The 24950-nt window shown below is 47.6% G+C and overlaps 1 protein-coding gene across 6 annotated transcripts in view; it reads right to left on the reverse strand.

The window, feature by feature from the left end:
- The window catches only part of MAP4K1 (mitogen-activated protein kinase kinase kinase kinase 1), a 165775-nt gene that overhangs the window by 65821 nt on the left and 75004 nt on the right, over positions 1–24950 (reverse strand). For 4 of the 6 annotated variants that reach the window (XM_063937909.1, XM_063937906.1, XM_063937910.1 and 1 more), the window contains 6 exons: positions 23874–23916; positions 23356–23428; positions 22275–22406; positions 21069–21131; positions 7920–8001; positions 5453–5572 (listed from right to left, as the gene is read on the reverse strand). In XM_063937909.1, coding sequence (XP_063793979.1) covers positions 5453–5572; positions 7920–8001; positions 21069–21131; positions 22275–22406; positions 23356–23428; positions 23874–23916 — 513 coding nt within the window. The remainder of the gene's footprint in view (positions 1–5452; positions 5573–7919; positions 8002–21068; positions 21132–22274; positions 22407–23355; positions 23429–23873; positions 23917–24950) is intronic. The other 2 variants (XM_063937907.1, XM_063937908.1) reach the window with 2 other exon arrangements.

A 24950-nucleotide genomic window follows, 5' to 3' on the forward strand; every position in this document is an offset into this window, starting at 1 on the left:
AGTGCTGGAAGGAGCACCCGCAGTCCAGTTCCTGATAGTCAGATTGAAGATGTCAGTGTTGAAGTACACCAGGATGAGGAGGATATGGGTGTTGCTGGCGCTGGGGAGGAAATTAACAAGGAGGATTCTGATGGTGAGGTGGTTTGTTTAAGTCAGGCACCCGGGGAGACACCCGTTGTCCGTGGGAGGAATAGGGCCGTTGACATGCCTGGTGAAAATACCAAAAAAATCAGCTCTTCGGTGTGGAAGTATTTCACCAGAAATGCGGACAACATTTGTCAAGCCGTGTGTTGCCTTTGTCAAGCTGTAATAAGTAGGGGTAAGGACGTTAACCACCTCGGAACATCCTCCCTTATACGTCACCTGCAGCGCATTCATAATAAGTCAGTGACAAGTTCAAAAACTTTGGGCGACAGCGGAAGCAGTCCACTGACCAGTAAATCCCTTCCTCTTGTAACCAAGCTCACGCAAACCACCCCACCAACTCCCTCAGTGTCAATTTCCTCCTTCCCCAGGAATGCCAATAGTCCTGCATGCCATGTCACTGGCAATTCTGACGAGTCCTCTCCTGCCTGGGATTCCTCCGATGCATCCTTGCGTGTAACGCCTACTGCTGCTGGCGCTGCTGTTGTTGCTGCTGGGAGTCGATGGTCATCCCAGAGGGGAAGTCGTAAGCCCACTTTTACTACTTCCACCAAGCAATTGACTGTCCAACAGTCCTTTGCGAGGAAGATGAAATATCACAGCAGTCATCCTGTTGCAAAGCGGATAACTGAGGCCTTGACAACTATGTTGGTGTTAGACGTGCGTCCGGTATCCGCCGTTAGTTCACAGGGAACTAGACAATTTCTTGAGGCAGTGTGCCCCCGTTACCAAATACCATCTAGGTTCCACTTCTCTAGGCAGGCGATACCGAGAATGTACACGGACGTCAGAAAAAGACTCACCAGTGTCCTAAAAAATGCAGTTGTACCCAATGTCCACTTAACCACGGACATGTGGACAAGTGGAGCAGGGCAGGGTCAGGACTATATGACTGTGACAGCCCACTGGGTAGATGTATGGACTCCCGCCGCAAGAACAGCAGCGGCGGCACCAGTAGCAGCATCTCGCAAACGCCAACTCTTTCCTAGGCAGGCTACGCTTTGTATCACCGGTTTCCAGAATACGCACACAGCTGAAAACCTCTTACGGCAACTGAGGAAGATCATCGCGGAATGGCTTACCCCAATTGGACTCTCCTGTGGATTTGTGGCATCGGACAACGCCAGCAATATTGTGTGTGCATTAAATATGGGCAAATTCCAGCACGTCCCATGTTTTGCACATACCTTGAATTTGGTGGTGCAGAATTTTTTAAAAAACGACAGGGGCGTGCAAGAGATGCTGTCGGTGGCCAGAAGAATTGCGGGACACTTTCGGCGTACAGGCACCACGTACAGAAGACTGGAGCACCACCAAAAACGCCTGAACCTGCCCTGCCATCATCTGAAGCAAGAAGTGGTAACGAGGTGGAATTCAACCCTCTATATGCTTCAGAGGTTGGAGGAGCAGCAAAAGGCCATTCAAGCCTATACAATTGAGCACGATATAGGAGGTGGAATGTACCTGTCTCAAGCGCAGTGGAGAATGATTTCAACGTTGTGCAAGGTTCTGCAACCTTTTGAACTTGCCACACGTGAAGTCAGTTCAGACACTGCCAGCCTGAGTCAGGTCATTCCCCTCATCAGGCTTTTGCAGAAGAAGCTGGAGGCATTGAAGGAGGAGCTAAAAGGGAGCGATTCCGCTAGGCATGTGGGACTTGTGGATGGAGCCCTTAATTCGCTTAACAAGGATTCACGGGTGGTCAATCTGTTGAAATCAGAGCACTACATTTTGGCCACCGTGCTCGATCCTAGATTTAAAACCTACCTTGGATCTCTCTTTCCGGCAGACACAAGTCTGCTGGGGTTCAAAGACCTGCTGGTGACAAAATTGTCAAGTCAAGCGGAACGCGACCTGTCAACATCTCCTCCTTCACATTCTCCCGCAACTGGGGGTGCGAGGAAAAGGCTCAGAATTCCGAGCCCACCCGCTGGCGGTGATGCAGGGCAGTCTGGAGCGACTGCTGATGCTGACATCTGGTCCGGACTGAAGGACCTGCCAACGATTACGGACATGTCGTCTACTGTCACTGCATATGATTCTCTCACCATTGAAAGAATGGTGGAGGATTATATGAGTGACCGCATCCAAGTAGGCACGTCAGACAGTCCGTACTTATACTGGCAGGAAAAAGAGGCAATTTGGAGGCCCTTGCACAAACTGGCTTTATTCTACCTAAGTTGCCCTCCCACAAGTGTGTACTCCGAAAGAGTGTTTAGTGCCGCCGCTCACCTTGTCAGCAATCTGCGTACGAGGTTACTTCCAGAAAATGTGGAGAAGATGATGTTCATTAAAATGAATTATAATCAATTCCTCCGTGGAGACATTGACCAGCAGCAATTGCCTCCACAAAGTACACAGGGAGCTGAGATGGTGGATTCCAGTGGGGACGAATTGATAATCTGTGAGGAGCGGGATGTACACGGTGATATATCGGAGGATGATGATGAGGTGGACATCTTGCCTCTGTAGAGCCAGTTTGTGCAAGGAGAGATTAATTGCTTCTTTTTCGGTGGGGGTCCAAACCAACCCGTCATTTCAGTCACAGTCGTGTGGCAGACCCTGTCACTGAAATGATGGGTTGGTTAAAGTGTGCATGTCCTGTTTATACAACATAAGGGTGGGTGGGAGGGCCCAAGGACAATTCCATCTTGCACCTCTTTTTTCTTTCATTTTTATTTGCGTCATGTGCTGTTTGGGGAGTGTTTTTTGGAAGGGCCATCCTGCGTGACACTGCAGTGCCACTCCTAGATAGGCCAGGTGTTTGTGTCGGCCACTAGGGTCGCTTATCTTACTCACACAGCTACCTCATTGCGCCTCTTTTTTTCTTCTTTGCGTCATGTGCTGTTTGGGGAGTGTTTTTTGGAAGGGCCATCCTGCGTGACACTGCAGTGCCACTCCTAGATGGGCCAGGTGTTTGTGTCGGCCACTAGGGTCGCTTATCTTACTCACACAGCTACCTCATTGCGCCTCTTTTTTTCTTCTTTGCGTCATGTGCTGTTTGGAGAGTGTTTTTTGGAAGGGCCATCCTGCGTGACACTGCAGTGCCACTCCTAGATGGGCCAGGTGTTTGTGTCGGCCACTAGGGTCGCTTAGCTTAGTCATCCAGCGACCTCGGTGCAAATTTTAGGACTAAAAATAATATTGTGAGGTGTGAGGTATTCAGAATAGACTGAAAATGAGTGGAAATTATGGTTTTTGAGGTTAATAATACTTTGGGATCAAAATGACCCCCAAATTCTATGATTTAAGCTGTTTTTTGAAAAAAACACCCGAATCCAAAACACACCCGAATCCGACAAAAAAAATTCGGTGAGGTTTTGCCAAAACGCGGTCGAACCCAAAACACGGCCGCGGAACCGAACCCAAAACCAAAACACAAAACCCGAAAAATTTCAAGTGCACATCCCTAATAGAAATCACTGCATTCTTGTAAGTGGGGTACGCTTATTAATTTTAAATTTGAGATATTGATTCAAAGTACGTTATCTTAAAGTCATCGTGCATCCCATATGGTTTTGAAAGCTCTACTACACATTGGGAAATTTGTTCTTGTTTGTTTTGGGTATACGTGGATCAAAATAATCTGGGTCGGAAGACAAGTCCCAAATCCCACAAGAAAGATACCTTGATGAGCTTCAAGCCATTCTTGACATTGTGAGTGGGGTACGCCATTCTTCATTGATTAAAGATACCTTGATGTGCTTATTTTGCATTATTCATATAGTGAGTGGGGTACACCTTGGCTAATATTGGATATAACATCACATACAGAGTTATATTACGTCATATAATCACAAGGATTTTTTTTGTTCACTTAAAACTGTGTTACACTATATATATTTTTTCTTTATTTCATGCACTGCATCTTTCTGAATTGAAATCAAGCATACCGTCAACTGATGGAACGACACTCAAGTCTTTTGAATAAGTGACTGTACTATATTATTGTTTTTTTCACCATTTAATACAAGCGCCCAGGGTGGTATACCTTCCAAAAATTTGTAGTATTTTGTTCATGTATTTAAGATGTTTGGTGACGTCTAGGGTGGTAAACCATCTAGGGCAGCTCTGATTTGTTTAGCGCCACATAGCAGGGATTTTCTGTTTCTTTTGTCCCCCTTACACATTTGCCCACTACATAAGTGCCCCTTACACATTTGCACACTATATAAGTGCCCTTTACACATTTGCACACTATATAAGTGCCCCTGACACATTTACCCACCGTTGAAGTTCCCCTTACATATTTTGCCCACTTTAATACTTCCCCGTACATATTAATCTAATCAAAGTACTGTATTACCTGATATGCCCCCTGTGCCTGGAGACTCGCAAAGCAGTCAGTGGTGTTGGCGCCTCAACATGCCACTATATTACTAGAAGAAGAATAATCTCAAAATAAACTACCGCTCCTAGTAGCCAGACAGCCAGGGCTTCTGGGATCGGTAGTTTATTTTGCATGTACAGTAATGTGAAGAATCTCAAAATAAACTACCGCTCCCAGCAGCCCTTGCTGTCTGGAAGCAAGGGATTCTGGGAACAGTAGTTTATTTTATTTTTCTTCACTTTACTGTAGTAGGGTGCGCTGCCATACATAGCATGGCGGCGCCAACATCCCTGCCTGCTCGTGAGTCTCCGGGCAGGCGCTACATATCAGGGCGTATCAGGAATGGCCAGCGTTACACATATCGATGGCGCAGCTGAGTAGGGCGCCCTCCTCTATGCTGCACCTTATTCAGCTGTATAAACAGCGTATGCGTAAAACCGGCTCTGGTCCCACGTATAATAAAAGCAGTCACATTGAACGTTCACTCTCTTAACCAATATTTTACAGGGTAGACTCGGCCCTGTCAGACGCTTATTTTTTTTTCTATTTTCTATCTAATTTAAAATACAAACCTGGAGCCCTGGTCTGGGCGTCGTGGGATTATCAGGAATGGTGCAAATTAAAAGTGGTGTGCTGTGCTCAAATCAATTGCTTCCCTTCCATCCCTCCCCTTCCCTCCTCGTCTTCCCTGCATTTCTAACCATCCCCTCCATACATGCTATTGGTACAGAACATTTATGCATTGCTTTAGGGAGGATTAATTTAATAGACTAATATGTCGACTGCTGATGGGACTATTAATGTTCTATGAGGCTAGTGTGTATGGTGGTGGAGTGTTAAATGTATGTAGAGGGTGGTGGGACCATTTATGTTATGTGGGGCTGGTGGGGTTTATTAATGTTATGTGGGATGTTCTGTCAGTTTAGTCAGGAATTCGGAATACAGTTTGATTTTATTTTTCCATTATCACACCCCCACCTCCATATCATCATCTTCTTCTGTGTTTGGGCTTTCATTGTGCTTGTCAGGATTTCTCAGTTTTTCCAGTAGTTCTTGAGTGAGGGAAGGACCAAGTCCAGCCTGGGAAACAAACTGGTGCTGTAAGCGAGAGAGTTTGGCGACAGGCCACAGAGGTTCCGGTAAGAATTAAAATTCAGATTGATAGTATACAGCTAAAATACAGGTGTCAGGAGGATGGAGAAAGAGGTAGAGGGCAAATGACAGAGGAGGGAAATAGAGATAGCTTAACTTTCTGGATCTTTGGTTCGATAGGAAATGCCACCTATAGAAGTCTAAGGGCTTATTTTTGCAAAGAGCCCCCAGAGATGGATCACAAGGACTGTGGAAAAGGGAATGGGACATGCACAATTTAGCTTACAGTAGCTTTCGGAGTTAGCCAAGATAGCGAACTCCATCTGGTGATGACATCAGTCAATGAAGCCTGTAAGCTACACTTAGCCTTTTTTTTCAGACAGGAATTGTTAGGACCCCGCTTAGGGGGTACCTAATGTACATATTGGGCTGGATGTAATGGAGTGCGAGACAGCCGGAGCTCAGAGATTCTTGCCGAATTCCTACGTTTTTTTAAAGAAGCAAACATTTACAAGGTAAAACCAGGTTAGTTTTGCCTTATAAATGTTTGCTGCTTTAAGAAAACGTACGAGTTTGGACGGAATCTTGGAGTTCCGGCTGTCGCACACTCCATTGCATCCGGCCCTATCGGTAAGCTGGGAACCAAAGTGGTCATGTACGTTATTACTTTTACTAGGTTCTTCTCGGATCCCACTACTCGGCAAGAGACTTCCTAAAAAAGTAGACAGAGGGCAGGGAACACTGAGGTGCCATTAGGATGGAAGTAGGGATAAGAGACAGATCTTGAAGAAGTGACAGTAGGAAGCAAAGTGTTAGGGGACAGACTTGGGAGGCACATCACGTCTTCTAGGAGAATATCTTTCTAGGTTCACTAGTGTTGATAACAGTGTAGAGCAGTGAAGTGTAGTGTTGTGTTGTGTAGTGCTGATTCATATGGAAACATGATGGCAAAAACATCTGCTTTACGCTTATTCTAGAAAAGCATAATAAAGGGCAGAAGGTTATAGATTATGGAGTACAAACAGACACAATACTACTATACAAATCAAGTTAAAGAGATTTTCCTACTTTGGACAACCCCTTCTTTTTGAAGCTTACTCAATACATACAGCATATTTGGGGGCTCTTCCCACCGCAAGAACCTGTTACCTGAATCAGAAATCTGTCTAACGGTCTCATTGTAGCCACAGCACTTGAATAGAGCTCTATGTGTAGGTGTGATAGATGACTTAAAGTGTGATTGTTTAAGGACAAAGGATTGCTGGTGGCTTATCCATTTGTTGTAAGTGGGGGCAGGAGTGATTAATAATTATGCATCATTTCTTTTCCTCCTTTACATTAGAGCAGGGGTGTCAAACTCAAATTCATCGGGGGCCGCATCAGCAGTTTGGTCCTCATCAAAGGGCCGGTTGTATCTGTAGGTCTATCCAAAATTTACCGCTCCACCTGCCTTATATGTGCCCAGCCATCTGCCCCCTTTTAAAGTGCCCAGCCATGTGCCCCCTTTTATAGTGCCCAGCCATGTGCCCCCTTTTATAGTGCACAGGTCCCCATTTTACACATTGCGGCAGGCACAGGTCCCCATTTTACACATTGCGGCAGGCACAGGTCCCCATTTTACACATAGCGGCAGGTACAGGTCCCCATTTTACACATTGTGGCAGGCACAGGTCCCCATTTTACACATTGTGGCAGGTACAGGTCCCCATTTTACACATAGTGGCAGGTACAGGTCCCCATTTTACACATTGTGGCAGGTGGTGGAAGGAGGGAGAGAGAGAGAAAGAGAGGAAGGGAGAGGGGCTGACTTACATTTGAAGCGGTTCTCGCCGCTCTTCAGCCGCCTCTCCCTCCTCGTCTGCGCGGCTCCCTTCTCCCTCCTCCGACGGGGTTTCGTTGAATGACGCGTTTGCGCCGTGACGTCACGACGCAATCGCGTCATTCCGCGAAACCCCGCCCCCCCCCGAGCTGGGCACTCGGGAGAAGGGGGTTTCATGGCGGCGGCACCGCGGGCCATCAGACGAGGTCTGGCGGGCCGGATTTGGCCCGCGGGCCTTGTCTTTGACACCCCTGCATTAGAGTATCCCCCGTAAAGATAACTCACAGCTGTGAAATTGTATATGAATTCAATATGACCTCGCTAGTGAGACCAGACTGCCTCATGTTACAGGTGAATAAAGACTGGAGGAACTTACTCAACTAAACTGAATTATCATCTTCATTGGCTCTGACCAGCGTAGTGTTATATCACATTGAGCCAATTAAATTATTCCACATGCATGGCACCGACCTTACTATAGTAACTGGTTCTGCCACAGTACTCCCAAGCATTAGTGCTTCAGCCAAGACTCACCATCAGCAGTTTGGAGGCACTTGGTCTCTTCTTTGGGTTTTTGGTTAATGCCACCTTGATAAAGTTGTGGAATGCAGCAGACCTGGGAGAGAGAGAGAAAGCCACAGCGAGAAAGAGAGAGACAGTGATGTTGGGGGAGACAAACAGAGAAGGAGGGAGAGAGAGAAAGGGAGGAGGGAGAGGGACAGAAAGAAAGAAGGGGAGGAGGTCAAGAGAAAAAGAGAGAGAGGGACAAATAGTGAGAGAAGAGGGAGGGAGGGAGGGAGGGGGGAGAGGGACAGAGTGGGAGAAGAGGGAGGCAGAGAGAAAGAGAGGAAGTTAGAGAGAGTGGAGAGGGAAAGAGAGATGGGAAAAAAAGAGAGTGATGGAAGGAGAAAGAGAGAGAGACAGAGAATAGGGAGGAAGGTAGAGTAAGAGATTGAGAGACGGAGGGTGATGGACAGAGCGAGAGAAGAAGAGGGAGGTAGAGAGAAAGAGTGGGAGCGAGAGGGACAGAGTGATAAGTGGGAGGGAGGCAGAGAGAGAGATGGGGAAAGAGAGAGAGAGGAGGAAGGTAGAGTGAGAGAGAGCAAAAAGAGTGAGGGTGGAACAGAGAAAGCGTGAGATGGAGAGGAATAGAGAGTAGGAGGCAGACAGAAAAAGAGAGAGCGAGAAGGACAGAGAGTGGGAGAAGAGGGTGGAAGGAAGAGAGAAAGAAAGAGAGGGGGAAGGGATAGAGGGAGGGAGAGATAAAAAAGAGAGAGAGAGAGAGTGAGGTGGGGGAGAGAAAGGGAGGGAGAGGGACAGAGAGAGTGGGGAAGGAAGAGGAAGGGAGAGAGAGGAAAGAGAGAGCGAGGGCAGGAGAGAGAAAGAGAGAGGGAGGGAGGAAGAAGGACAGAGAGAGAAATAGAAGAGGGAGGGCAGTAGAGAGAAATAGAGAGGAAGGAAGGAAGGAAGGAAGGAAGGAAGGAAGGAAGGGAGAGGGACAGATAAAGAGAAAAGAGGGAGTAATTTAGGGAGAGGAAGGAAGAGGGACAGCGAGAGACAAAAGAAGAGGAAGGAGGTAGAGAGAGGGAGAGAGAGAGGAAGAGGGATGTAGAGAGAGGAGGAGGTAAAGAGAGAGAGGGTGAGAGGGAAAGAGAGAGAGGGTGAGAGGGAGAGAGGAAAGAGAGTGAGGGTGGGTGGGTGGGAGAGAGAAAGAAAGAGAGGGAGGGAGAGGGACAGAGAGTGAGAGAAGAGGGAGAGAGGCAAAAAGAAAAAGAGAGGGAGGGAGGAAGAGAGGAAGTGGGAGAGGGAGGAAAAGAGATGAAAGAGATAGAGTGAGGGTAAGAGGGAAAGGGATAGAGAGAGACAGAAGAGAGAGGAAGAGGGACAGAGAGAGAAGAAAGAAAGAAAGAAAGAAAGAAAGAAAGAAAGAAAGAAAGAAAGAAAGAAAGAAAGAAAGAAAGAGAAAGAAAGAAAAGAAAGAAAGAGAAAGGAAAAAGATAAATAAAGAGATAGAGCGAGTGACAAGGAAAGACAGAGACCTGGGTATCAGAGAGGAATATACATAGGCACACAGGATACAAATCCACTTGGCTCATGTAAAGATGGGACATGTGTAAAATGTGCAGCAATGTGAATGTGCACTGTATTTTAAGTTGCAGGTAACTTGCCATGCAGTCTCTTGCATTCGGAGACACGGTTCAGGGGGGTTTAGTTCACCCCTGCAAAATATGTCCCAATTTTCATGTTGAACTTTAAATCAAGCAGAAAGCTAGAGATGTTCAGTTAATATAAACCTCTGAGGCGCGATTCTGTGGTTTGCGTTGACAGTTCTCAAAAATCTTAAAATAAACTATAAAATGTTTCACTTCCACTTTATGGCTACACTATATATTATTGCTTTTTATATTCAAACATTAAATTACTGTGCTCGAAATATGAGGTTTGCACGGAAATTGTGTTACCCGCTCACCTTACTGTCATTTAGCTTGAATCTTTATACACACACACACATATATATATATATATATATATATACTAGGTGATTCATCGCGCCCTACGGGCGCTCTTCACACCGTCGAAAGGGGCTGCGCCCCGTTAGCCCTGAACAGTTTTCTGCCGTTTATACTGACAATGGCCACAGGTAGCAGAGCCGCTTATACACACAATGGCCGCAGGTAGCAGAGCCGCTTTTACACACAATGTCCACAGGTAGCAACGCCGCTTATACACACAATACCCACAGGTAGCAGAGCCGCTTATACACACAGTACCCACATATAGCAGAGACGCTTATACACACAATACCCACAGGTAGCAGAGCTTCTTATACACACAATGGCCACAGGTAGCAGCGGCGCCTATACGCACAATGGACACAGGTAGCAGAGCCACAGGTAACAGAGCTGCTTATACACACAATGGCCGCAGGTAGCAGTGCCGCTTATACACACACAATACCCACAGGTAGCAGAGCCGCTTATACACACACAACACCCACAGGTAGCAGAGCCGCTTATACACGCAATACCCACAAGTAGCAGAGCCGCTTATACACGCAATACCCACAGGTAGCAGAGCCGCTTATACACACAGTACCCACATATAGCAGAGACGCTTATACACACAATACCCACAGGTAGCAGAGCTTCTTATACACACAATGGCCACAGGTAGCAGCGGCGCCTATACGCACAATGGACACAGGTAGCAGAGCCACAGGTAACAGAGCTGCTTATACACACAATGGCCGCAGGTAGCAGTGCCGCTTATACACACACACACAATACCCACAGGTAGCAGAGCCGCTTATACACACACAATACCCACAGGTAGCAGAGCCGCTTATACACGCAATACCCACAGGTAGCAGCGCCGCTTATACACACAGTGCCCACAGGTAGCAGAGCTGCTTACAGACACAAAGCCCACTGGTAGCAGAGCCGCTTATACACACAATGGGCACAGTAGCAGAGTCGCTTCTAAATACAATGCCCACAGGTAGTAGCTGCATTTATACACACAGTGGCCACAGGTGACAGTGTGACTTATACACAATGCCCACAGGTAGCTGTTTCAGTTATACACGATGTCCACAGGTAGCGGCGTCACTTATACACAATGCCCACAGGTAGTAGCTGCATTTATACACACAGTGGCCACAGGTGACAGTGTGACTTATACACAATGCCCACAGGTAGCTGTTTCAGTTATACACGATGCCCACAGGTAGCGGTATCACTTATACACAATGGCCACAGGTAGCAGTGTCACTTATACACATAATGGCCACAGTATTAGTGTTTCTTATTAATCCAATGTCCATTGGTAGCACCTATACTCACAGAAGCTCAGTGTGTGCGGGTGGGCTTGGAAAGGGGGTGGGTGCAGTGAGGTGGAGGAGCCTCTCCATGCTACTGAGCACCCCTTATTCAGGGAGTCACTGGTAGCGGCTGCGGATGGTGTTGAAGGAGCTACGTGTGGTGGTGGGGTGGGTGCAGAGGGGGGCTGTGGATGAGAGTCCAGAAGTGCAGGGGCTGGGGGAGGGGCGGGTGCGCATATGGGGGGATTGCAAAGGTGCTGTGGGTGGGGAAGGGACAGGTGCGCAGGGGGCATGGATGGGGGTGGGGGTCTAGAGGTGCTGTGGATGGGGGAGGGGGTCTGTATATGCTGCTGTGGGGAGGGGGGTGCGGGGGGGGGGGGGCGTGGATGAAGGAGGGGGTTTGGAGATGCTGTGCGTGGGGGAGGGGTGGATGCAGGGGTGGTGTGTTTGGGGGAAGGCTTCTATAGGTGCTGTGGGTGGGGGAGGTGTGGGTGCGGGGTGCCGCGGATGGGGTATGTAGATGCAGCGGGTGGGGGGGAGCTGTGGATTGGGGAGGGGGTAGGTGGGGGAGGGGTAGGTGGTGGAGGGGTGGTTGCAGAGGGGGTGCTGCGGATGGGGGAGGGGGTCAAGAGGTGCTGCGGGTGGGGGAGAAGCAGGTGGGGGAGGTCCGCAGATGGGGGAGGGTGTCTGTAGCTGCTGCTGGTAGGGGGTGGGTCAGATGGGGGAGTGGGCCGGAGGTGCTGTGGTTGGGGGTATGGTGGGTGCGGGGTTGCCGCGGGTGGGGTAGGGGGGCCGGATGCGCTGCAGCCAAGAGGGGCGAGTGTGGGGGTGCTGCGGTTGGGGGGGCGGTGCAGTTGGTGGGGGAGGGGAGGGTGCGGTGGTGGTGCGGGTGGGGGAGGGTGCGGGAGGGGCGGGTGCTAGGGTGCTGCGTTGGGGGAAGGGGGGCAATGCAGGGGTGCAGCTGGTGGGGGAGGGGCGGGGGTGCCACGGGTGGGGGAGGGCCTGGTGCGGGGGTACTGCAGGTGGGGGAGGGGTGGGTGCACGGGTCAGGACGGAATTAGAGTCTGCTACACTACAGTGAGCAGATGGGATGGTGGTTAGTGTGTAAGACACACAATGATTCTGCAACTCTAATACTGCTGAGTATACAGGGATTTGCATTTCTCCTCATTGCACTGACAGCTCTCCTATCTGGTAAACCCATCACCGAGGTCACCCATTCCAGCACTCACTGAACTACTCCCAGTCCCAGCAGCACGGAGTCTCCTGTGTGTCACAAATCACCCATGGTGGGCTGCAGCAGGTCTCCAGTACAGGCTCTCATCCCAGGCAGCAGGAGCAGGGCTTCCGAGACGTCACTACTGGCTGCACACAGCATTCAGAGAGCCGGCGTGTACACAGGAGGAGGGGGCTGTTACTGCTGTCGGGTGGGGGGATAACGCTGCACTGTGTGAAGGGGGAGAGGGTAATCTATCTCCGGGACTGCTGGCGCCCCCTCTGTCCCAGTGCCCACAGCATGCACCCTGCTCGCCCCGCCTTGGTCTTACACCACTGACCGAGAGTTATTCTGATAGGGGAGTGGGAGAGCTGGAGCCTGAGACGCACATCCCGGACAGAGAACCAGTGCAGGTGGCTTGTCAGAGCGGGTGCTAGGCGCGGCCCTGCGGAGTGTCACTTTGCTGCCTATGGGAGAACGGGCAGCAGCCAATATCAGCAGCAGTGGGTGATATGAGTGGGACGGGCCCTCACTCTCCCCCTTGATGGCGGCCCTGCCCAGATCTGTGTCTCTGACTCCGCCCAGCGTTACGGCCAGGCACAGAGTCACAGATCTGGGCTATTATATAGGAGATATATATGGTATTTCCCACATATTTACAAACTTTGGAACCAGCTTTAGAACCAACTTTTAAATTAGTTTGAGGATACAGACTGGCAGTGCACAAACTTATCTATGTACTTATTAAAGACTCTACAGTAGATCGCCCCAGACACATTCGTACATTTGTGAATAAAGGGGGTAATTCCAAGTTGATCGCAGCAGGATTTTTGATAGCAATTGGGCAAAACCATGTGCACTGCAGGGGAGGCAGATATAACATGTGCAGAGAGAGTTAGATTTGGGTGGGTTATTTTGTTTCTGTGCAGGGTAAATACTGGCTGCTTTATTTTTACACTGCAAATTAGATTGCAGATTGAACACACCCCGAGTTGTTCGCTCGCAAGCTGCTTTTAGCAGCATTGCACACGCTAAGCCGCCGCCTACTGGGTGTGAATCTTAGTTTAGCAAAATTGCGAACGAAAGATTCGCAATATTGCGAAAAGACTTCTCTGTGCAGTTTCTGAGTAGCTCGAGACTTACTCTGCCAGTGCGATCAGTTCAGTGCTTGTCGTTCCTGGTTTGACGTCACAAACACACCCAGCGTTCGCCCAGACACTCCTCCGTTTCTCCAGCCACTCCCGCGTTTTTCCCAGAAACGGTAGCGTTTTTTCACACACTCCCATAAAACGGCCAGTTTCCGCCCAGAAACACCCACTTCCTGTCAATCACATTACGATCACCAGAACAAAGAAAAAACCTCGTAATGCCGTGAGTAAAATACCAAACTTCTTATCAAATTTACTTGGCGCAGTCGCAGTGCGAACATTGCGCATGCGCAATTAGCGGAAAATCGCTGCGATGCGAAGAAAATTACAGAGCGAACAACTCGGAATGAGGGCCATAGGGAGGTATTCAGAGTTATTAGCAAACCAAAAAGCACACTAATGGGCAAAACCATGTGCACTGCAGGTGGGGCAGATGTAACATGTGCAGAGAGAGATAGATTTGCATGGGGTGTGCATAGCCAGATTGTGTGGGGTGTGCATATAGCCAGATTAAGGGGGGGATGCAGGGCATACTCTACCCCGGGCCCCCCTCTGTCAGGCCCCCCCCTCCAGCCAGAGCACACTGACATCACTAGCTTTCCTTCTTATGCAGCAGCAGAACCAGACAGCCAGAATGCGAGCAGAACGGTATACAGGGCAGGCAGAGACACAGGAGTATCAGATTTCATGAGCTATCTATGGAGCTTTCCAATCCGAGGAGAGATAGGAGGGTGGAGAGAGCTGTAAGTGACACAGGGTGGGATCACTGTCACTTACATCTCTCCACACCTGGGTGTCTGAATCCTGTGTAACTTGTTATCTAATAAGGGTCTAGAGAGCGAGACACACGCGCAGAGTCCGCTTGAGTTCTGTCCCAGTGTGTAAGTAGTATAGAGCCTGCTGCTATTTTTGCATGTGACAAGATAAATTCTAAATGTTATTTGTCTATGTGTATTTTAAGGTTGTTTAAGTTGTCATTGGTCCACTACAAGAACATTTTATAAAATAGTTGTCTTTCAATTAGGTGTTTAGTTTAAATCTAATATATACTGTGACAAGAACACTGGGATAGTGTTTGAGGGCAGGTATGTTTGTCCCAGGTTCTTGTCTTACATGTTTTAAAAAGTGTTAACTTCTAGGAAAAATGCTTTTGGTTTTGTCAGAACCTTTTCAGTTTGCTGTAAAAGCTGGGTATAGGCTCTAAGAGAGAGATAAGGAGAGTTCTAGACATTGGGCCCAGTTCGGGTCTTTGGCCTCACAGAGGGCTAATCAGGGTTTCAGCTGTGTAAGTGTGTTATAGGGCTGCTAGCCTGATTAGTAGGGGCAGACTGCCTGGGAAGGCTGCAGGATCTGTGTGTGAGAGACACGCTTTCTGATGCAAGTAAGCTATACAGTATGTACTAAAGAACTCTGTGTTTTGTTTAGTGACAGTTAGGAGTATCTTATGTTTAGTTAGTGCCGGACAGGCAAGGTATTTTTATTTTGGGGTTTGTTTTGTTTTCTGTTTCAATAAAACTGGCCGGGGTCAGTTGTACCAGAAACTGGACTTGTGTTGTTCCTCAGCTGCTGCGTGCTGCCATATTCCCCAGGAAAAGGCGCCTTGCACCCCTACAGTGTTACAACTTGGTGGAGAATGCGAACACACCGTTCTGCGCATAAGTGAAAGCAGCAGCTTTGTGAGGCCTGCAGAAAACGGTGGTTTATGCAGATACAGCCCAGTGTGAAGTTACTGAGACTCACCCCTGAGGGTTTGATATATGTCCTGGGTGAAAGTAGCTACAAAGCCGCCTGAAAAATCTGTCGACATGGAGGATCTGCTTAAAGCCTTGCTGCAAGCTACAGCGGCTCAGCAGGAGGCCAACCGACAGCAGCAGGTGGCAATGGAGGAAAATAGGAGACAACAGCAGGTGGCAATGGAGGAAAATTGGAGACTACAGAAGGAGGCCAACAGACAGCAGCAGGTGGCAATGGAGGAAAATAAGAGACAACAGCAGGCAGTTGTTGATGAACTTTACAGGCAACAGCGTCAGGATAGAGAGGCCTTAGCAGAAGTGGTGCAGAGACTTGCAGCTCGGGTTGGAGATGTGGCCGTCAGTGCTCCAACCAGCTCTAGTTCTATACGGGCCAGTCACTTCCTGCAGAAAATGACAGAGGCTGATGATGTGGAGGCCTATCTGACCACGTTTGAAAGGACTGCCGAGCGTGAGAACTGGCCGAAAGCACAGTGGGCCAGTCTGCTGGCACCTTTCCTGTCAGGTGAGCCCCAAAAAGCTTACTTTGATTTAAGCCCTGCTGAGGCTCGGGACTATGATAAACTAAAGACTGAGATCCTGACCCGCCTGGGAGTCACGCTGTCAGTACGAGCACAACGGGTGCACCGTTGGCTGTACGCCATGGAGAAGCCTCCGCGCTCCCAGATGCACGACCTTATTCAGCTAACAAAAAAATGGCTACAGCCAGAGACATTAACTGGTCCCCAGATGGTGGAAAGAGTCGTCATGGACCGCTACTTGAGATCTTTGCCCATGGTCCTGCGCAAGTGGGTGAGCCATGGAAACCCGGGTACTGCTGACCAATTAGTGGACATGGTAGAGAGGTATTTGGCAGCAGAGGAACTACTGATGACCACCCAGCAACCCATAGATCCTCGACAGCGCCCTTCAGTAAAGACTGGTAAGACTGTTCCGTGGGAAAACGTTGCTGGGCGGTTAAGAGAACGCAAGGCTGGAGAGACTGTAAACACTGGCCCTGGAAACAGGCCAATGGGGCTAGAACGGTCTATGCTGCCCAAACGGGTTGATAATCGTGTGGTTAAATGTTTTAGGTGTGGTATGCCAGGTCATGTTATTGCCAATTGCCCAGTCACGCAAGAACCCATGCAATGTGATGCTGCCTTTGAATGTCGCAGAATGTCTTTCTTTGCTAGGTTAGCCTGTACTGTGGTACCTTCACCTGAGCTGGAAAAACAAATGTGTGATGTGTTCTTAGAGGGTAACCGGGTAGAGGCCTTGCTAGATTCAGGAAGTTTAGTTACCCTCGTGAAAGCTGGGTTAGTGAACCCCTTAAAGGTCCAGCAAATACCTATTGGGGTAACTTGCATACATGGGGATACCCAACATTATGCCACTGCTGAGGTGAATATAGAAACTTGTTGTGGGTCAGCAATGGTTAAAGTGGGACTGGTCCCTAACTTGGTGCATGAGGCCATAATAGGGAGGGATTTTCCTCATTTTTGGAAACTGTGGGAATCACGGTTATCTACAGATGTGAGAAGTAAAAAGCCAGTTGATAATACCGGTGATTTTATGGATGTACGTGGGTCTTCGGAACTTTCTGGCCCTTTGCCTTTTGCTAGTTTGGCTGGGGAAGTGACAGATGGGGAGTCCAGTGAGGACCCTCTTGCTGGGAACAGAGACATAGTAGTTAGAACTGAAAGCGTGCCTGACCTGGAGGTAAAGAAGGATCTGTTTGCGTCTGAACAGTTAAAGGATCCTACCTTAATAAAGGCTAGAGAGAATGTTAAGATTGTTAATGGGGAACCTGTGGTACCAGGTGACAGGGTTACGTATCCCCACATGGCCATCTGTAATGAGCTCTTGTACCACATTGTCAAAAGGGGTGAGGATGTGGTGGAACAGTTGGTAGTTCCCCAGCCTTATCGGAGAACGGTACTAGATTTAGCTCATAGTCACGTTACCGCAGGACATTTAGGGGCAGAAAAAACCACTGAAAGAGTTTTACAAAGGTTCTTTTGGCCAGGGGTTTATAAAGAAGTGTCTGAATATTGTTCTTCCTGTCCTGAATGCCAGTATCATGCCCCTAGACCCCATTTCAGGAGCCCACTAGTTCCCATGCCTATTATAGAGGTCCCGTTTGACAGAATAGCCATGGATCTCGTGGGGCCCTTGTTAAAGTCTGCTCGGGGCCATCAGTATATCCTGGTAATTATGGACTATGCCACTCGATATCCTGAGGCTGTCCCTTTACGCACTATTACAACCAAGGCGATAGCTAGGGAGCTGGTGCAGGTATTTAGTAGAGTGGGAATACCAAAAGAAATTTTGACTGACCAAGGTACTCCATTTATGTCAAGGATCATGAAAGAATTGTGCAAGTTATTTAAGGTCACTCACCTCAGGACGTCCATCTACCATCCCCAAACTGACGGGTTGGTGGAAAGGTTTAATAAAACATTAAAAAGTATGTTAAAAAAGGTTGTTGAGAGAGATGGGAAAAACTGGGATTGTTTGTTGCCCTACTTGTTAATGGCCATCAGAGAAGTTCCTCAGTCCTCTACGGGGTTTTCTCCATTTGATTTGTTGTATGGTAGACACCCCAGAGGGCTGTTGGATATTGCCAAAGAGACGTGGGAAGGACAGCCCACTCCTTATAGAAGCGTTATTGAGCATGTAACACAAATGCAGGATAGGATTGCAGCCGTGGTACCTGTTGTCAGAGAGCACATGGAACAGGCCCAAAGTGCTCAACAGAGGGTCTATAACCGGAGTGCCAAGATACGGGAATTTGCTCCTGGAGATAGAGTTCTTGTTTTGGTACCCACTGTGGAAAGCAAATTCCTAGCTAAATGGCAGGGTCCATTTGAGATTAGGGAAAAAGTGAATGAGGTTAATTACAAAGTATACCAGCCGGGAAAGAGAAAACCCGAACAGATCTACCATGTTAACTTAATCAAACCCTGGAAAGATAGGTTGTCTCTGTCAGCGGAGCCTTGCCCTTCGGTGTCTTCACCCCGGTTGCTTCCCGCAGTGAAGGTGTCAGAGACATTATCAGCTGATCAGAACAATCAGGTTAAAGAATTTCTCATCCAAAATAGGGAGGTATTTTCAGAGCTGCCTGGCCGAACGACCATAATAAAACATGACATTGTCACAGAACCAGGGGTCAGGGTTCATTTAAAGCCATATAGGATTCCTGAAGCTCAGCGAGAAGCTATTTCTAAAGAAGTTAAAACCATGTTAGAACTTGGAGTCATAGAGGAGTCTAACAGTGAGTGGTCCAGTCCCATAGTGCTCATCCCGAAGCCCGACGGTAGCATACGCTTCTGTAATGACTTTCGTAAGTTAAATGAGGTGTCCAAGTTTGACGCATACCCCATGCCCCGTGTGGACGAGCTTGTAGAAAGGCTGGGAACAGCCAGGTTTCTCACCACATTGGACCTGACCAAAGGTTACTGGCAAATACCTTTATCTGATAGCGCCAAAGAAAAAACAGCCTTTTCGGTTCCGGAGGGGCTGTACCAGTATAAGATGTTACCCTTTGGGTTGCATGGGGCTCCAGCAACCTTTCAACGGGCGATGGATAAAATTTTGAGGCCCCATAGAAAATATGCAGCTGCCTATTTGGATGATGTGGTAATTCACAGTAAAGACTGGGGGTCCCATTTGGTTAAAGTACAAGCAGTACTGGACTCAATCAGAGAGGCAGGGTTAACTGCTAACCCAAAGAAGTGCTGCCTCGCAATGGAGGAGGTCAAATACTTGGGCTTCACCATAGGCAGAGGTCTGATTAGGCCCCAATTGAATAAAGTTGATGCTATTCAAAACTGGCCTCGTCCAGTGAATAAAAAACAGGTAAGGGCTTTTTTGGGAATTACTGGGTACTATAGACGGTTTATTCCCAATTTTGCGACCACAGCGGTGCCGTTGTCAGACCTTACCAAAGGGAAGCAGTCAAATGTGGTGAAATGGAACCCTGATGCAGAAAAGGCGTTCCAAGCGTTAAAAGTGGCTTTGTGTTCACAACCGGTGTTGATAACACCAGATTTTTCAAAAGAATTTGTGGTACAGACAGATGCCTCAGAGGTAGGGATAGGTGCTGTGCTGTCCCAAACCAGAGATGGGGACGAACACCCTATCATTTATTTGAGTAGGAAACTCAATGAGCATGAAAAAAGGTATGCCATTGTGGAAAAGGAGGCTTTGGCCATTAAGTGGGCACTAGATACCTTGAGATATTACCTCTTGGGTAGACAATTCAGACTAGTGACGGATCATGCCCCTTTAAAATGGATGTATGTAAATAGAGGCAAGAATGCTCGGGTAACTAGATGGTTTCTAGCGTTGCAGGATTTTAAGTTTACTGTTGAACATAGACCGGGAACACAATTGGCCAACGCAGATGCATTGTCTCGCATCTTCTGTTTGGGGGCTACAAGTGTTCCGGCCCCTAGGTCGAAACAGGGGAGGGGGATATGTGACAAGAACACTGGGATAGTGTTTGAGGGCAGGTATGTTTGTCCCAGGTTCTTGTCTTACATGTTTTAAAAAGTGTTAACTTCTAGGAAAAATGCTTTTGGTTTTGTCAGAACCTTTTCAGTTTGCTGTAAAAGCTGGGTATAGGCTCTAAGAGAGAGATAAGGAGAGTTCTAGACATTGGGCCCAGTTCGGGTCTTTGGCCTCACAGAGGGCTAATCAGGGTTTCAGCTGTGTAAGTGTGTTATAGGGCTGCTAGCCTGATTAGTAGGGGCAGACTGCCTGGGAAGGCTGCAGGATCTGTGTGTGAGAGACACGCTTTCTGATGCAAGTAAGCTATACAGTATGTACTAAAGAACTCTGTGTTTTGTTTAGTGACAGTTAGGAGTATCTTATGTTTAGTTAGTGCCGGACAGGCAAGGTATTTTTATTTTGGGGTTTGTTTTGTTTTCTGTTTCAATAAAACTGGCCGGGGTCAGTTGTACCAGAAACTGGACTTGTGTTGTTCCTCAGCTGCTGCGTGCTGCCATATTCCCCAGGAAAAGGCGCCTTGCACCCCTACAGTGTTACAACTCCAATGGGCTAAATTTAATATACACAATCCATACATCCCAACATGACCCATTCCAGGAGGGACAAAATGCTCTCTACCTAGACTTCCTTCTTAAGTTATGATTGCAATCGCCTGTGTTCCTTTCTTAACAATTAAATAGTTGAACACAGGTGACTACAATCATATACTGTACTAAGAGGGAAGTCCATGTAAAGAGCATTTTGACCCTCCTGGAATGGGTCATGTTGGGAGGTATGCACAATCTTGTATACACATACCTCCCAAAATGACCCTCTCCAGGAGGGACAAAATGCTCTGCTTCAGGACTATTCTTGAACAGGTTAATGGATAAGAAAGGTGTTTCAGCACAGGTGATGGCAATCATAAATTAAGGGGGAAGTCCAGGACAGAGCATTCTGTCATGTTGGGATGCATGTGTACAGCCCCCCCCCCCCCTTTCCACCGGGGACCCCCTGTCTAAAGGGCACCCCAAAGGCTTAATCTGGCCCTGGGGGTGTGTTCAAACTGCGATCTAAGTTACAGTGTAAAAATAAAGCAACCGGTATTTACCCTGCACAGAAACATTATAGCTAACGCAAATCTAACTCTCTGCACATATTACATCTGCGCCACATGCAGTGCAGCATGGTTTTGCCCAATTAATGTGCTTTTTTGCTAACAAACCTGAATAGTCCCCATAGTTTATAATGGCCTCCTAATGCAATGCTACTCACCACTTTGCCTTGTCCTTCAGTTTGGGGGGCTGGTAACCACTTTTAGACATCAGAAAGAGAACCCTTGACAGACACAATAAGACAACCATGAAAATCAGGGAAACAGCAGAAAACCTGAGTAATTAGGAATGTTAATACTCATCTAATCAATAAGACAAGTTATACACTGAAGCAAGAAGGAAGAGAGCAGTACAAAATCTCACCTATTCGTCACTGAGGGGGTATGCCCAGCGCTCGATGAGCCGCTGGCATGCCCCCTCTCCTCTCCCTCTGACTCCAGTGAATAGACGCTGTGCGCATGCGCCCAGCGTCTATTCACTGCTGCTCTGCTAAGCAGGGCAGCGAGTGCATGAGCCTCCCAACTGCCCCCCCCCACCCCCCCACCGCGGGACACTGCGGCCCGCGGGTGGGACAGTCCCCAAAAAACTGAACTGTCCCGCGAAAATCGGGACAGTTGGTATCAAGAATCATTTTATGAACATTCACATCTCAGTCTGAGTTTTGGTGTTTTGCACATTCAATGTAAGTTGGAATAAAGAAATATAAAGGGGGTCAATCTGCTGTTCAGTATAGGAGATAATAAGATATAGTATAAGATAAGCTATGTATATTGTATAGTGATGTTCGGGGGAACTATTTATCCCCCAGAGTGTATATATCATACCCTCCAACATTTTACACTCAAAAACAGGTACAAATTAGGAAAGGGTGCATGGCCACGGGTAAAGGGGGCGTGACCATGCCTCCTTTCCTATACTTTCAATGGAAATTTAGTGAGTCTGTCAAAAATCGGTACAAAGCCCTTTTATGGCCGGTACAGACCATCAAAAACGGTACTGTACCGGCCAAAAAGGTACAGTTGGAGGGTATGATATATTTATACACAGTTAAAGACAATATAGGACAAGTACAGGGTACATAAACATACCGTATCTGCATCAGCAGGTGACACTGAAATAAGTATGAGGGTGGCAGAAAACCGCCGCATTTGGTGCTGCCGAAGATGGTTTAAGTAAGAGAAGGATGAGTGTACAGCGCCCTGCTTGTGAGGGTTTACACTCTAAAGGGGAGGGGCAGACAGACAGGGGTGACACAGATGGGGTATGTGGAACAGAGGGTTAGGATAAGATTTAGCTAGGTTTGGTGAAGAAGTAGGTCTTGAGAGACAGTTTTAAGTTTTGTAGAGCGGTGGAGAGTATCACTTACCTCAAGGGGTGCAAGTGAAACATAGGTGGCTGTAGCTCAGTTAGTTCAATAGCCGTGATTCCCAGAGACCAGATATCACACAGTTCTGTGTATCCCCCCTTGAGCTCCACCGCAGCCACTTCTGGAGCCATCCTGCAAGAAAACAAACATAAGCTCTGCAGTCAAGACATTTTCCTGATTTGCCACAATTTTGTTAACCTTGGTTACAACATGGTACTTACTGTAAACACGTTTATAAAGTTTGTAAACTCTATAGCTAATAATGGGGTGTGACTGAATAACAAAGGCTTTTGAATGATTATGAGCTATTATTTATAAATAGTCCTCTGATGTAAATTCAGAATAAGATCAGGGGACAAAAGAAATAGAAGGAATAACTAAAAATGTTTGCATTTATGGAAAATTAATTAAGTCCTTAACAGTAAACAGGGATCATAAATATTAATTATGAGAGCAGGTTCTTTTTTAACTGATCTGTGTGGTATTAGATTTGTTTATAGGCGGTTATTCAGGTCCCGTCGGTGGTGTCACTTTGCATGCGCGGTACCATCCTATGCGTGCGCGACCGCCGAATGCATTCGGCTCGCAGTGGGTGCGAACGCCTCTGCTTGATTGACAGGCAGAGGCGTTCGCAGGGTGGGCGGCGACAGACCATTGCGGGGGCGGAGCGTCATAAACGGGGGTGGGGGGGCAGCTGCTTGACGTCACATGCAGCTGGTCCGATCTAAAAAATGGCAGCGGACCTCCTGCATACACAGCCTAATTGCGACTGCACGAGGTCATCCGCAGTTGCTGCGACCACAATTAAATTGCAGTCGCAGCCGCTGGGCAGGCCATTCTGCATGCTGGATGGTCTTACCCTGCAATGGGTGGCCCCCAGCATGCGACAGAAAGGATCGCAGATTCTGCTTTTTAGCAGAATCCGCAATCCTTACTGAATAACCCCCCATAGAGTGCAAGCTCTGCTGCCTTATTTTTAGGACCAGTTCAAATTTAGGGAAAGCTCCTCTCAACCCAGCGTGGGATATTCATAGCATTTTATCAGACCTTGTATCCCTTCATTTATTCCAGTGTATCTTACCAATACGGGGTCCCAATGAAGGAATTCCTCCTGGCAAAAGTTGCAGTGAATTGTGCAGAGATTCCAAAGTCAGCTGCATAAACAACAAAGAGCATTGGCAGATGTATTCGACCCAGATTACTTCTTTCCTAGTAGCATCACCCTGACACAGTCTACACCCTCTATTGTTCCATACCTGTTATCTGTCCTCATGAACTTGACCACGTTGTGGTCCCACACCATATCTTCCTCAATCACATCTCTCCCATCTTCTCCACCTACCATGTACCTGCATCCTGGTCTCTACCACATTGGACCCCTAACAATGTTGTTTTCCTCCTTCCAAGCCTATACCATTTTTTTTATCCAAAAACATTGTTGTCTCCCTCCTTCACACAATGCCATGCGTATGCCCTAAGGTCACCCTTTATTATTTTCTCCATAAAAAGTCTGGTTTCTACTCCTGTAAAATGATTACACACATTTAGCAGAGGAGGAGACCATGGTTAAGACTTCTTCACACAAACGTTGACACTCACCTACTTTAACGTCTCCATTGTCTTTGAGAAGAATGTTGGCTCCCTGAAATGTAGAACAAGGAAATAATGTTATAGTCAAGGTGATATGTACAGTATAATAGGGTATAAATGCAGGTCCAGCACAGCCAATGGAGAGCAAGGGATTTTCAGCCTTTGTTGATGGCTAAGCCTATCTTAATACTCAGGTATATATATATTATTTTCCATATCATTGTTGTCGTAATCTGAGCTCCAGTGTGCCTGTACTCTCCCAGAGTGTTCTGCTAAACGTCTGGTTAATTCTGAAACCCTGCAGCCCTGCATCCAGTTAATCCTGAAACATCCATCTCTGTATCCTGCATCCGGTTGACCTTAAATTTGCCTCCCTGCATGTACGGCCGACGGATGATGTCGCTGATGACGCGCGGGAGCGCGCATCATCAGCAATATAGTGCATACACACTAGACCATATCGTGAACGATGTGTCGGAATCAGGCACATCATCGATAATATTGTCTAGTGCAGTGGTTCTCAAACTCGGTCCTCAGGACCCCACACGGTTCACGTTTTACATGTCACCCAGCAGGTGCACTGTGTATCACCAACTGTCACATTTTAAAAATGTACAGGTGACCTGCAAAACATGAACCGTGTGGGGTCCTGAGGACCGTGTTTGAGAACCTGTGGTCTAGTGTGTACCCAGACTTACAAAATTACTAAATTTATCTTTGATGTTGTCACGTGCCACAGCTTGCTCTGTCGCACCAAATGGCATCCAGATGCCAGTGTTTGCAAAGGAGCAGAACATTGTCCCGGCCGATGGGAGGGGTTGGGCTAAGTGAGGGTATTTCTTCTAATGTATGGAGCAGACTGCAGTTTTTGGAAGGGCAAAAGCAACATTTCATTTTGCCAAGGGTGATTAATTAAATTAAACATTGTCGAAAGGACTTTATGGACTAAAACAAAGTAATTTTCCTTCTGAAAAAACAAAAACAAAACCTTAATTTTTGCCATTGCTATGAGCTGGTGGAGATTGTGGGGCTGATTCTGAGTCAGCGATATTGGAGACCGAAGGAAGGCTGGCTGGAGAGACAGAA

This window comes from Pseudophryne corroboree, chromosome 8 (assembly GCF_028390025.1).
Source record: "Pseudophryne corroboree isolate aPseCor3 chromosome 8, aPseCor3.hap2, whole genome shotgun sequence".
Taxonomy (NCBI): domain Eukaryota; kingdom Metazoa; phylum Chordata; class Amphibia; order Anura; family Myobatrachidae; genus Pseudophryne; species Pseudophryne corroboree.